The 14,024-nt window shown below is 36.6% G+C and overlaps 1 protein-coding gene across 2 annotated transcripts in view; it reads left to right on the top strand.

The window, feature by feature from the left end:
* The window catches only part of soga1 (suppressor of glucose, autophagy associated 1), a 50,548-nt gene that overhangs the window by 16,528 nt on the left and 19,996 nt on the right, over positions 1–14,024 (top strand). For both annotated transcript variants that reach the window (XM_058763735.1, XM_058763734.1), the window contains exon 4: positions 13,161–13,223. In XM_058763735.1, the coding sequence (XP_058619718.1) occupies positions 13,161–13,223 (63 nt within the window). The remainder of the gene's footprint in view (positions 1–13,160; positions 13,224–14,024) is intronic.

The raw sequence follows: 14,024 nt of genomic DNA, 5'->3' as shown, positions 1-14,024 counted from the left end.
TAGTCAACTCATCAATGCATACTTCTTTAAAACATAATGATTTAAAATGTACTTTAAAGTAAAGCTTCAAATCTGAAAATACTGTACACTTTTAAGAATTGATGGACACTAAAATGACATGCAGTGAATACAATTAAGCACACTTCTTTTTAACAAGGGTTATCATTCATGTCCTTAGAGTTTACTACTTGGAGTTAGGGGTTTGTCCAAATATCTATTGAATGAATATGAGCATGAACAGTACTATTGAGGATTGCCTTAGCAAACACCAATGTTAATATTTTACCTGTACTATTCCTGCATTTCAGGAAGTGCAACCAACCCCTGGTTAAATCTGACACACGTCCACATACAAATAACATGTTCTTTCATGCTGTAGTAAAGGTCTGCAAAACCAAACATACTACGCAAGACTGAAGCATGCAAAACTCATGAACACACATTCAGGCCTGGACTGCACTATATAGGTTAGACTACAGCCATATACACACACACTGATATTAATAAGAAATGAGCAGCAAATCAGCATATTAGAAAGATTTCTGAAGGATCATGGGACACTGAAGACTGGTGTAACGATGCTGAAAATTCAGCCTTATATATAAACGTAATAATAATTTAAAGATGGCATTTTGAAATAGAAAACAACTATTTAAAATTTTTACTGTATTTTATTTGAATAAATGCATTACAAAATCTTACCAACCCCAACATTTTTTGAACAGTATTGTAATTTCTAAACAAATGACCTAAACCAAGTTTTACATTTTTTTTCTGGCTCGTCATACTCACTTCTACAGTCTTTATGTAAGCTAAAGGCAACACACACTCCTGATGTTGCTGTTTGTCATTCATCATGTCTTCCTCTTTTTCCTTTTTGAGCCATTTGTGAGCTATTTGAGAGCTATTTTTGAATATCAGTTCAGCAGACCCGTGTTGGTCAGGTAAAAAAGGGTCTAATTTTTAAAAGCGTCTGGGATGTCAGTGTTTACATGATCTGACATCAAAGTCACAGTAGTACGATTTAGACTTGCACATTTAAATGAAAGCCATTATCTGTCTTGAACCCAGACTCTGATGTTATATGAACACTTCCTAGCTCTGTATGTGTGTGTATGTTTGTACACGTCAGACAGAGAGCATGTAATCTCCAACTGATTCCACTTGAGAATTACACGACTTAACAAATGGCACAGGCAAAACAAACAATAAGAGGATGTTGGGAGGGAGGGAGTTAGTGGCAAGCTGTTTTTTATGAAGCTCAGCACTATGCAGAACTGACAGACAAAGAAAGCGCAGAAAGGGAAATGCGTGTTTGATTGATGTCTGGACACACACACATGCAGAAAGACATAATGCAGCTAGATGTTATTAGATTTGATAGTGACAATGCTGCAGCGCTTGTAGGTCATTTATAAAACCCATGCACACACACAAAACACATGCATGCACCAACTGGCTGGTCTATTTCTGCTTTTAATGGCGGTGTAATTGTGTTGTCTCCTGGATACATCTACACACAAACTTCATTAGGTGAGCAGCATGTCATGTATTAAGACTGTGTCTGTGGAAACCAGCTGAGATCAGCTGTTTGAAAGAAGTTTAGCATGTCGGACAAGATTAGATCTGTCAGGTTCCCTGCTGTGACAATCTTTTTGTAAGCTAAAAATATCGTCCAGACAAGTACATACTAACCTGTTTACTAGTTTAAAGAGTTTATTTTATTTTCATTTTATTATTATTTGATACTAGTGGCATATTTTTGGAAAGTTCAATAAGATTTTCAGAAATACTTTTATTCAGAAAATATGTGTGATTAAATTGATCAAAGCAGTGACAGTAAAAACATTTATATCATTACAAAAAGATTTCAAATAAATGCTGTTCTTTTGAACTGTTTATTCATTAAAGAATCCTGAAGATTTCTTTGTTTTTAACATTGATAATAATAGAAAATGAAGATTTGTGATTTCTGATGATTTCAGATTTTTTTTGATGATTTCTGTAGGATCATGTGACACTGATGACTGGAGTAATGATGCTGAAAATTCAGCTTTGCATCACAGGAATAAATTAAATTTTAAAATATAGTAAAATAGAAAAAAGTTATTTTAAATTGTAATAATATTTTGCAATATTACTGTATTTTTGATCAAATAAATGCCTTAGAGAAAATGTTTAAATCCTTAATAAGATTTATAATCAGCTGAAAGTGTGTTTGTGGCACAGATATTTCTAACAACTGTGCGAGTAGCTTTTTTCTCACAGAGCTTGTATTGATCTACAGTACTATTTCAGTTCAGTTGCAGTTTCAGTGTCATGCAGTTCCCGTCCACTTGTGTTTCACAGGACTGAGGTTAAATGAATTTGATTTGCAGTGCTATTGATTATACTAAAACAATCCATATTATTGAATCAAGCCATTCGATACAATACATTAATTTTATTGTTTATAGTGTGTGAGATGTTAAAAAGTGAAAAACAAGCATTTGTTCATACAGAAGACAAGTCTTCACTCCTGTTACCAGATTTACACACATGTTCGGGCTTTTGCATCATTACACAACACAACTACAACTCCTGCCCTCTGATCGAATTCACAGGTCTCTTAGGTGAAGCTAAGTGGTTAGATATCAGATCCTCCGCTTTCTTCCTAATCAGATCAGTAAGCTGTTGCTTTGATTTGGAGACAGATCTTATATAAGACATGTCTCCTCATATCCAGGCTCTTGGGAACTCTTTGTCCTGTGAACCTCATCTGGGTCAACCAACAATCTTCCACTTTCATGACACACACACCGAGTGCGATAGAAAAGCATGCTCATGCACTTTGCTGCATTGATTTATATAGAGCATGGATAACAGTCTTCGCTTCACTGCCTTTGCACAAGACTAACTATCAATATTCATCTGCGTCTGTACACCTCACTGATCTGTTAAAGGGTTATTCATTAAGGCTTGTTGGAATCTGCAGACTCTTATTATTTTCTTATTTTATTTATGTTCAAAAATTGGAATCCTTTGGTTTAAATACAGATTTATGAGTCATCTTTAAATGTGATGGGTTCATTACAGACAAAGCTACTAAACTGCTTTTGGAGAAGCGCTGTGCGTGTGAAGTGTGATTGTAGTTAGGATCTTCTGTTTTAGATATAATGGCTTGAGAAGTGAGCTGAGAGTGAGATTGATTACTTAATCACATCAGAATTACACTTTCAGCGATTCTCTTCAGTAAAATGGGTTTATTACTGCAGTCCAGTGACCTGCTCACCTTATCGGTGTAATCTGTCTAGACCAATAACCTGAGGTGATATGGCCAGCAGAAACTACAGCTCTATTAGAACAGAGTATTACTGTAGTCCTCACTACATACTGCACAATATATACCAGATTCAGAAAGAAAAAAAGCTGAAAGTGACCCTGGAATTCAAAACGTTGGAGCAAAATCTGCTTAAATTATTTTAAGAATATTTTTTATTTTTACATTTTAACCTAGGCCTTGGTGTATATACAAAAATCACATAAAATATTTGTTGAGTCAGATTTATGCAGACTTTAATTAAATTGATATTAGGTCATACTTTTTTGTTGTCATAAAACCAATTAGTTTTGATTAGTCATTTTTCTACACTGTCTGACATTTTGTTTTCAGTGCATAAAGTCATGACACAAACATGCAATTATACATTGTACATACATATATGCACAAGCAGAGAAACTGGGGGTAATATATATATATATATATATATATATATATATATATATTACCCCAGTTTCTCTGCTTGTGTATATATGAGTTACAGTGCAGCTAAACTCTTTAAACCAGCACGCATACTTATTAATCATGCTATCATATTGAATTCATACTCCAATTTGTTCAGCTGAAGCAGTTCAGTGGTATTTGGCAACAAATCCATTTAATACTGATTGAGGTGCAATGTGTTTATGTACTATAGACAATTATCTTCATTAATAGAGAAAGGCCACTGATTAAGAAGTCATTAAATGCCTCAAAATCTAATTACATAGCTCTTAAAATAAGTAAGGAATAATTGATGATGGGCCGTTGAATTATTAGAAAAATAATGCGCGGAGTGGCCATTACACCTCGGGTGTGCATTATTTTTCTAATAATTCAACGGACCGAAGTCAATTATTCCGCTTATACTACAGTTGCCACCACAAAACATCGATCAGATGATATATTTTAAGGCATTCGTCCAGTATTTCTACTTAAATCGCTATTGTGAGTAGGATTATTTATAGTGAAACTTAGTTCCTTTTGTTCACGAACAGCGCCGTTGTTGTTACCTTGCTTGCGAGAAGTCATGTAGTTTTTAAGTTGTTTACTGATAAAATCGTCAGAGTAGTGCAAACAACATTAGCGCGATATATGTTAGTGTGTGTGCAACTAACTGTTATGTGCAGTCTGTGAAGGAGAGAGAGCGGGAGAGATAGAGCATGTGCTTTAAAGCGTAATTTTTTGGCAAAAACATGGACATGATCTGTCGTTTTTTTATCCTGTTGTTTACTATATTTATTTATTCGTTTGGCCAGTGTCGTTGTGGGTTTTGGTTATTTTGCTGCTGTAAGAACTTTGAAATAACAGAAATCATTTGGCGAAGTGATATGGTCATGTAATGCAGTCAAGAGCTGCCTGGAACTATGTTCGCCGTGCGTTTCCCTGAAAATAATTGCACACCTTAGAACGTTCATCAGCCAATCAGATTCAAGCATTCAACGGCCCTGTAGTATAATCTGGTTTATATGTCTGCTGCAGGGATACTCAAATCTGGCTCGCGAGATCCACTTTCCTGCAGAGTTTAGCTCTAACCATAATCAAACACACCTGAGCATGCTAATCAGTGTCTTCAGGATCATTAGAAAATCACAGGTAAGTGAGTTTGATCAGGGTGGGAGCTAAACTCTGCTGGAAAGTGGATCTCGCGAGCCAGATTTGAGGATCACTGGTCTGTTGTCTATTGATGACTGTTTCTCCCTAATGACCATCTAAATGCTTAACCATTTCAATAATCTAGTAATGATTTTTCAATAGCTTGCTGCAACATTATCTAAAACATTCCCTTCGGAGCTTTAACAGCAATAGCAAATCAACTAAATGTGAATTTACTATATTTATCTCTGTTGTCTTCACCCATCATCACCAACTCTGTAGCCGTCTCAATGCACATGTAACACTCAATGACTTCTCTGCATCAGTGATCTAATTTTATGCTTGAGATAAGTTTGTGAACCACAGAAAAAAGTAAATATATAAGGTGCCTCCTCAAGGGGTTTGTCGGCATTGTTAGTATACCATATCTACACCATATAGCATCCTTCTCAATTGATGACCCTATCTGTGTCTTTTGACTAAGCAATTTTGGAAAGCATATAAAATCAATAACACTTATTATATATTATAGTAGAAGTTTTACCATTTCGCCTTTAAAAAGTGAAACAGACTTTGACTTCACGGCTCAGGATTGTCTCTAGTGTTTTGAACTGGGGTGTGTTCGTGTGGTGCAATCGGCCCTTTCATGATGCATTTCTGGCTCAAATCAGCCTGGCTGCAGAACTGAGTGCGATTTCAAATTGCCTGCTTCTAGGGAGATCCTGCTCCAGCCAAACAATTGCCATTGAGATGAATGGGAATGCTTATGGATGGCTTTCTTCAAGACCTCCCTCCCATATCCTATGATATAGTGCTGATGTGTGTTACTTGTCTGTCATATTTTCTCCAGCTCAGTAATTCTTTCTCTTGCTCGCCCGCTCTCTCAGATTTTTCATATAGCCTCTTGGGCTAGGTTCTCCTGATATATTTTGCCGCAAATTAAAAAAAAATGGTCTAGTTCTAGTTGTGTTCTAGTTCAAGACTAGTACAGACTGTCTGCTGATACAAAAGTGAAGAATAGACCATTCGGATGTCTACTAACCTACATATCTTACTCATATATTTTCATCCTTTGCTATGCTGTAAACTGAGGAATCTGACCTATTTCGGTCTTTTCCACAGATTCCAAAAACGTCCTCCAAATTCAGTCTCCCACTCTGAATGCCAAATGTCGTTCTTAATACAAATGAGAGAACAAAGTGAGCAATGAGAGGAATGTTTGGAGAGTTTTCTTCCGCCAAGAGCGCATGCGGTTCGCAACCTGACACGCTAATGAGCGTCAAGTGCTTGCTATTCTCTCTAACAAGCGCATGGGCTCCCTGATTTAATTCCTCCGAAATGGGAGGGCGAGATGCAAAGACAAAGAACAGTTTATGTGGCTGTGGGGAGCTGGATGTTTCGCTCCTGTTACGATGTACTGTCTTTCACGCAGAAAATGAGGACAGATACTCGATCCAAAGCTTTGGTGGTATCTAGGACAGGTCATAGATGAAGGGGCCAATTCCTTCAGACTGATTCTGATTCATATCTACGGAATCTTTGTTTCAATTTTCTCTCAGGTTACAGATAAAGAGATCTTCTGACAGTGCTTTTTTTTGTGGATATTTCCCCAATGTAAGACAAACTGTGATTGCTTTTGATTGCTGTGTCAGTGGTGTTAATGAGAAACAGGTTGCTATAGTTAGATTTGATTGGCCCACACCTGGGAGCAATTACTTGTCTTGATGCTCTCTGTACAGGTGTGATTCACCACCAATTTCTTCTGTTTCTCAGACATTAATCTTTTGAACTTCACCAAATGGCACAAAATACACTGTTTTAAGTGATGGCAGACTGTCAATATGTATTCACAGGTCTACATCCTGTTATATTCGTGAGACAGTTGATCAGGTCTGCAGTGTTTTAATTAATGCTTTCATTTTTCCATTTAAGTGTAGAAATCGTTGATATTCTAATGTATGGTCTGTACTGGAGTGCACTCAAGGAAGGAGGTAAAAATGAAGGGATTAAAGAAAGAAAGAGGGAGGTGTCCTCTGCTGTGGTGGCGCCAAGGCTTTTTTTTTTTGTGAAGTGTGCACACAACAGAAGCTTAGAGATTAAACTCACAAGCCAAAGAGAAAGAAAGAAAGAAAGAGGCAGAACGGACATTTTTGTCCCATTAATAATGTGCTCATGAACCATTAACTAATGTGCGCCTGCACACACACACACACACACACACACACTCATATTGTATACATATGGGCTATATATCTATTTTATATCTAAAAATGTATTTAATATTTTTATTAAAGCCATGTAAGAATCTCATCAAGCATTTTACATTTATTCCAAAATAATAACTCAAGGCAGTAACAATTTAAACAATATATTTTATTTGTGAACTTATGTTCAGCTATTCTTTTTAATAATTAACTTTTAACTATTTTTGAATTTTTGGGATCATCAGTCATCAAAGCTTGGTAAATACTGGTCACAGACATGGAGATTTACTTCAAATTTAACCAAGCTGATTACTCAATAAAAACTCCCACAGATCATGTTTTCAGCCCATTTCAAGTCTTATTTTCAGGTAACAATGTGGTCTAAGTGTGTGAGTTGTTTGTTTACTTTTTTAAAATCAGTCTTCCCATTAACACTATTATATTGTTCATTCAGACTGATTCGCGAATGCGGAATGCGCACAAACATAAGAGGCGGGATTTATTGCATGAACCAATCACAGCCGAACATAACCAATCATATCGAATCATATTGCGATGGAGGCATTGCCTCCTCTCATGTGACTTTCCCACAATAATTCTCAATTACTCCCCAAAAACTTGCGGCACGCTAAGAGTTCTCTGTTATAAGTCAATGGGATGAAGGGAGGCGAGCCTCTCCTCTATCTATCTATCTATCTATCTATCTATCTATCTATCTATCTATCTATCTATCTATCTATCTATCATCTATCTATCTATCAAATTATTCCGTTGAACTTTCTATTCATGTGCACCAAATCCACATATTAGAATGACTTCTGAAGGAACGTGTGATATTATTTCCATCCATCACTTCTCTGTTCTGTTTCCCACACGCACACATATCTGCATTTCTCTCATGGGCCTCAGGGCGTCATGTGTAATTATAAAAGTGTTTCCCAGCTCTAATTAACACTCAGCCTGATAAGCATGTAAAAGAACCGTCCCGCTCACGGGTGGACAGAAGCATATGTCACTCTTCAAGTGTGAGAAAGCTGGAGGCAAACGCTGCTATATGCCAAAATTTTATCCTGAATAAGTAATCCAAGAACAGGATGAGCCCAATATGTGACACGTTATGTTCGCATTGGTAAAACGGCAACAGTGATTTGCTGACAGATGCAAGCAGCAGAACCTGGCAGGCAGAGAGGCTGCATGCACCTGTGTGTGTATGAGTGATTTAACCATATGTGCTCTTCATTAAAGGAGATGTATCATGCAAACTAGGATTTTCCTTATCTTTTTTTTAAATATAAAGTGGTTGATGTACATTGTATGTTTACTCTAATGTTCTGCATGCTCTAATTACATACATAGAGATTAGCCAATCACAACAGAGGTTGTTTAAATGTCGAGGTCTTAAAGGAACAATACCCAAAACAGCCTGTTTAATTTGAAGCATCACAGAGAGGTATGTTCCAGGACACCTTAGTTAACATTAAACGGGGTAAAAAGAACATGCTAGGGTATAAGGATGGTCAGAAGTAGGTTAAAATGGATTCTGGTCTTGGGTTGCCTCAGGTTAATGTGGACAGAAAAGCTTCTGGATATAAAGAAGATTGGAAATGTATTTGGGGAGAGACATTTTCACAGTTCTTTATGTAAGGCATACTGTTTATCACTGCCATCCTGCTGTTGTGAACTAATAAACATTCTGTTGCCATGGATCAAAGCGACAGAATATCTCATTTCCCAAACATGTACGGAGGGACGGAATTTGTGTGGGAAACACGCAGCACCTGCAGGCTCTCAGTTGCTTTATTAAAATTGCTATGATAATGATCTGGCTTTTAGCACCCTTGTGTTTTAGTGCAATTAGTAAGAGAGAAAGCTGGGGAAGCGTGGTCATTTTCTGCAGTTGTTTTGCCTGTTTGTGCAGGAGGAGAGGGGCCTCCTCATGTCAAATGGATTTGAAAGGTTGTGATTTCCTGTTTTCCCTCTCCCAACTTCCTCCCTTCCACCCATTTATTCATCAATTTGTTCCATTGAACTCTACAGGGGAACTGCTCACAAAAGCCGTTGTCATGGGAACACATTATAGTCTGGAACGGTCGGCGACTCGTGTCTCTGCGGTCTGGGAATTGAGAAAAAACATACAATGCGAGAATGGATTTACCATAGCCTATCTCTGTGGTTATGTCCAGCTTTTGGAGTGGTGCGCAGTGTGCACTCCATGCACTGTTTTAATTAGTATGTGAAGCAGAAAGCATTTGCAATGCTAAACATTTCACACAGTAGTATAAAACTTTGCATGACCTTTTGTTTGTAGCATTCATCTCAAAATTAAAATTATTTTGCACTTTTAATCCAATTCTGTGTAAAAACGTCCCTCCAATAATTTGAGTCAAGACAAAGGGAAAAATTGTGGCTGATATTGCTTCCATTTTTGGAATCTGGTAGTCTAAGTAAACTGAGCAGTTGACCCTTCACTGGGAGTTTCAATCTGACCAATCATAAAGCCAAATCTGCTATTTTGTCTGACAAACAAACCAGACAGGAGAGTAGATTAACGTCGGTGGACTTGAAATTTAAAAATGGTGTTTATAGACATCTTTCCATGTTTGAAACAAGATAGCTTCTGATGTTCATTCATGTTTATTTCATGCTATAACTAATAAAGAGGAAGAGATGATCAGTTCACATGCCGTTTGAACTGAGGTGCTATAGCAATCTGTCACCACACATTAAAGAGCTACAAAATGGTGTTTATTGATTAAATTTCTTTTTTTTTTTTTTATTTAATTTGAAAGCTGAGTCATTGTTTTATAACAAAAGTATCCAGCTCTGTCTTGTCTGTCGGCATGTTGTTAGTGTCCTCTTTGCAAAATTTACTGTGAACTAAGCCACTCTGAGATACTGAGATTATGAGCTGCTCACATGTAAATGAACACAGTGCTGTGCTTCACTCTAAAGCATGCAGCGGACGTATTTATTTTTTGCTTAAAAGCCATGATTTGAAAACCCATATTGTGATTTTGGTGTTATTTTTTATTCATGCTGCCCTATTAACATCACCTAAACACAGTGGCTCTCCTGATCAGCGGTTTGTCATGGAATTATTTTCAAATCTCAAAATAGATAATCCGTCCACATCTTTACCAATGTGTCTCTCCTCCCAGCATTCTCGCTCTGTCACCTTCTATTTTTATGAAAGGAAATGAAGTGTGATTCTCTCTGGAGTCGTTTGAGATGTAGAGGATTATAGGAACCTCTGGAGATGACAGAGACAGCAGACAAATAACTAACACTTCCATTCAGTGATGCCTTTTGACATGTTCATGTTAAAGTGCAGAAATTGTTCTGTCACACAAAAGACCTATTTATATGTCCCTCCACATGAAGACTCAAGTTCTTCAAAGCAGTGCACACACACACACACATACACACACACACACACACACACACACACACACACACACACACGTGATAGATAGATAGATAGATGATAGAATTAAACTCCTAATGATGCCCCTGTCTAAAGAAAGAGAATCCTCTCTCAGAAACATTCAGCTCTCTATCCAGCCTCGTGTTTCAACAGTCTCTCTTACGCAACATTAATTCGATTTTGAAGGAAAAAGTGTGTGAAGTAGACCGTGACTTAGACTAGAGAACCTCTCAGTTTCACACACTCCACTAACTCAAGTCTTCATAATTCAGTCAACTGACCAGGTGAAATTAGAGAGACATAAATGAGTTCTCCGTTGTTCCTTCAGGATGGATGGGGTTTGTTTAATACAGTGACACTCTTTCTTCATCCCTAACTGTAATATGACTTCATCTTATTCCTTACAGCATGTGTTGGAGAATGAGTGTGTTTCATAAGAATAAATCAAGCAGGCACAAGATCAGGGCACGGCTGAATAGAGCTGTGTGTGTGTGCTTGTTCTCAGATTTCCGTACCTGCATTAGGTTTCATGGTGTTGAAATTCAGGTAGCTGATAAGCAATTCAGTGATCAGATGACTGACTGCTTGGATTGAAAGTTTCAACATGCTAGCAGTACAAAATTATAAGTAAACATTTACCATCATGCTTCTGATTAAAGTCGCATGAAATGAAAATTCACTCTTTTCTAAAAACATGTTATAGGTCTTATTAACAATTCATGTTTGATTTTTTTTTAAAACTTGGGATGTATAATCAAAATATCATAACTGGACCTTCCAGTGAAAACAACATTTAATTCTGAAGTCGCTTTTGCAAGCTCACGTTCATCTGCCTCCACTTTTAAATGCAACATCCAATCAACAACCAATGCACAGAACAGACAGATTATTTTTCATTAATCTGTTACACTCAGATTTATGTCACAATCCAAATGAAAAGATCTCTTACTATTTTCATCCTGACTTGTTACAACATTTAGACCAGAAGTGATCAGGTTTTGAAGAGGTTATTGTTTTGTTGTTATTTCCATCATGTGAACAAAAAAAAAAAAATCTTTAAGGCAGTCCTTAACCTGTCTAAAATTAATGTTTTGCCACACCTGCCAATGCCGCTGAGTTGAGAAAATTCACAGACCAGTAATATTTCTTACCGGCATGAAACTGTGTTTTACATTATGTTATTTTTAATTATTTTTGTTTAAAAATATATTTTGGTTCCTATACAGTGGAATTATTTATCTGTTCAATGGTGAAAGTGTTCTCACAAGCGTCAGTCAGTCTCTATAGTAAAACTGCTCATATTTTGTTCCCAATATTTTCATGTTGGTTGCTTAATGTGAGGAATACTCCACATTCATGTTGCCACATGACTTCTGGAGGGGGAAAAAAACTTATTTGCACACCTTAGATAAACTTCGATGGTAAATCCTCCACTGTTAGAAAAAACATGAGTCATGAATGATGTTTTCTTTAGTAGACAGCTTGTATTGTCTTTGATTGGTCAGTGAGGGTCAGACTATTTTTCTTAATATCCAATTTAAACCATGTATTATGTCACAGTTCCTTATAAAGCTTTTGGCCAGTTGGCAAACAAATTTTCTTGCAAATGCCTATTTTTACTCTATATACGTTTATATATATATGAAATTGTGAAAGAGTGTCAAAGAGAAAAAAAAAAACTCTGTTTGGGAAATACACATCTATTGCATTAGAAAGGCAAAATTGCATCAGTCTTGGGAGTGGATGGAATTTTATCATAACTGTGTGGAACGCCAGAGTAGGAAATACTCAGTCACTAGAGTGACTGTGAGTGAGTGTGTTTGTGCTGGAGGACACATATACAGAAGAAAACCCCGTCATGTGGACGAGGCCAGTGGGAGTTAGTGGTGGGATAAATGACGTTGCTATAATCTCATTATGTTTAGACTTCTTTCCCATAGACTCAGCAAACCACATTAAATTAAAATAAACAGTGGCACAAAAATGTTCGATACACTGCTAAGTCAATGCTTTCATTTTCTTTCAGCAGAAATCTATTGATTTTAATGAAGTTTAGTGCCATTAAAAGCAGCATAGCCATTAACCTGTGCCATTCTGTCAGCCCACATATACAGAAAGTGAAAATTGGATTTTACCCAGCAGTCTGTCTGTATTCATCCATTCCTGTTTTTTTTTTGTTTTTTTTATTATTTAATGAAGACAAACATAGGTGCAATTACATGATTTAGGGACAAGATCATGTTTAATTTTTGCAATAAGGTACGAGAGGCTGTGCTATATTGTGAATATTGTGTACTTTCTCAAAGCTGAAATCTTGTACTAACTTATCAGCATCTAGGACTCTCAACTATTCATTTTATAATGTATCTGATCTTCCTATCTCCATTTCCTGCAGCGGATAAGTTTTTTTATTTCATGGAAACAATGAAATACCTCACACTGTGATGTATATTAGTTTAATTCCATGCTGGTTTGCTGCCAAATTATGATTTATGAGTGAAAATATCACAAAGATAGAGATATATGTGATGGTGTGATATCAGAGTGGATGTGCAGTGGCTGGGGAGGGGAGGATAACAAGAGTTACTCATTCATATTTTTACACATTTTAAATTAATTTATCATCTTTTCCCTCTAGAACTCTTTGAAGAAGAGAGGTGCCAGACCAAACAACAAACCTGATAAAAAAGCATCGCCTCAGGTAATACACTCTAATACTACAATACATCTGATGACTTAGTTTGCTTCTATTGTGATATTATTACGATTTCAAAGAGGACTGGTAAAGTACAGCAATGCTATCAGACTGTACTTTTAGAAGCAGGTGTTATTGATTTAAAACTTTCATTGTCTTTGTAATCCTATAGGGGATCCTATACCTCCTTCACAATCTCTCCTACCAGAACTTAAAGGAATAGTTCACCCAAAAATGAAAAGTGATTAATTGCTTGCCCTTATGTCATTTCAAACCTGTAAGACCTTCTTTCATCTTCCGAACACAAATTAAGATAGGCCTATTTTTTATGAAATCCGAGAGCTTTTTGACGATGCATAGACAGCAACATAACTACCACGTTCAAGGCCCAGAAAGGTAGTAAGGACATCATTAAAATAGTCCAGTGGTTCAATCCTAATATTATGAAGCTACAAGAATACTTTTTGTGTGCAAAGAAAACAAAAATAACGACTTTATTCAACAAATTCTTCTCTTCTATGTTAGTCTTATAGACACATATTTACAAGAGTATCACAGCACATGCGTATGATGCTGCTGACACAGAAGTCGGATGCGCTGCGGCTTGTTTACAATCAGAGAAATGCATACGCATGTGTTTTGTGGTACTGTCGTAAACGTGTGTCAAAGACTGACACGGAAGAGAAGAAATTGTTGAATAAAGTCATTATTTTTGTTTTCTTGGCACACAAAAAGTATTCTCGTAGCTTCATAACATTACGGTTGAACCATTGATGTCACATGGACTATTTTAATGATGTCCTTTCT

The sequence above is a fragment of the Onychostoma macrolepis genome, chromosome 23 (assembly GCF_012432095.1).
Source record: "Onychostoma macrolepis isolate SWU-2019 chromosome 23, ASM1243209v1, whole genome shotgun sequence".
NCBI classification, from domain to species: Eukaryota; Metazoa; Chordata; class Actinopteri; order Cypriniformes; family Cyprinidae; genus Onychostoma; species Onychostoma macrolepis.
This window is presented reverse-complemented; position numbering and strand designations above follow the sequence as displayed.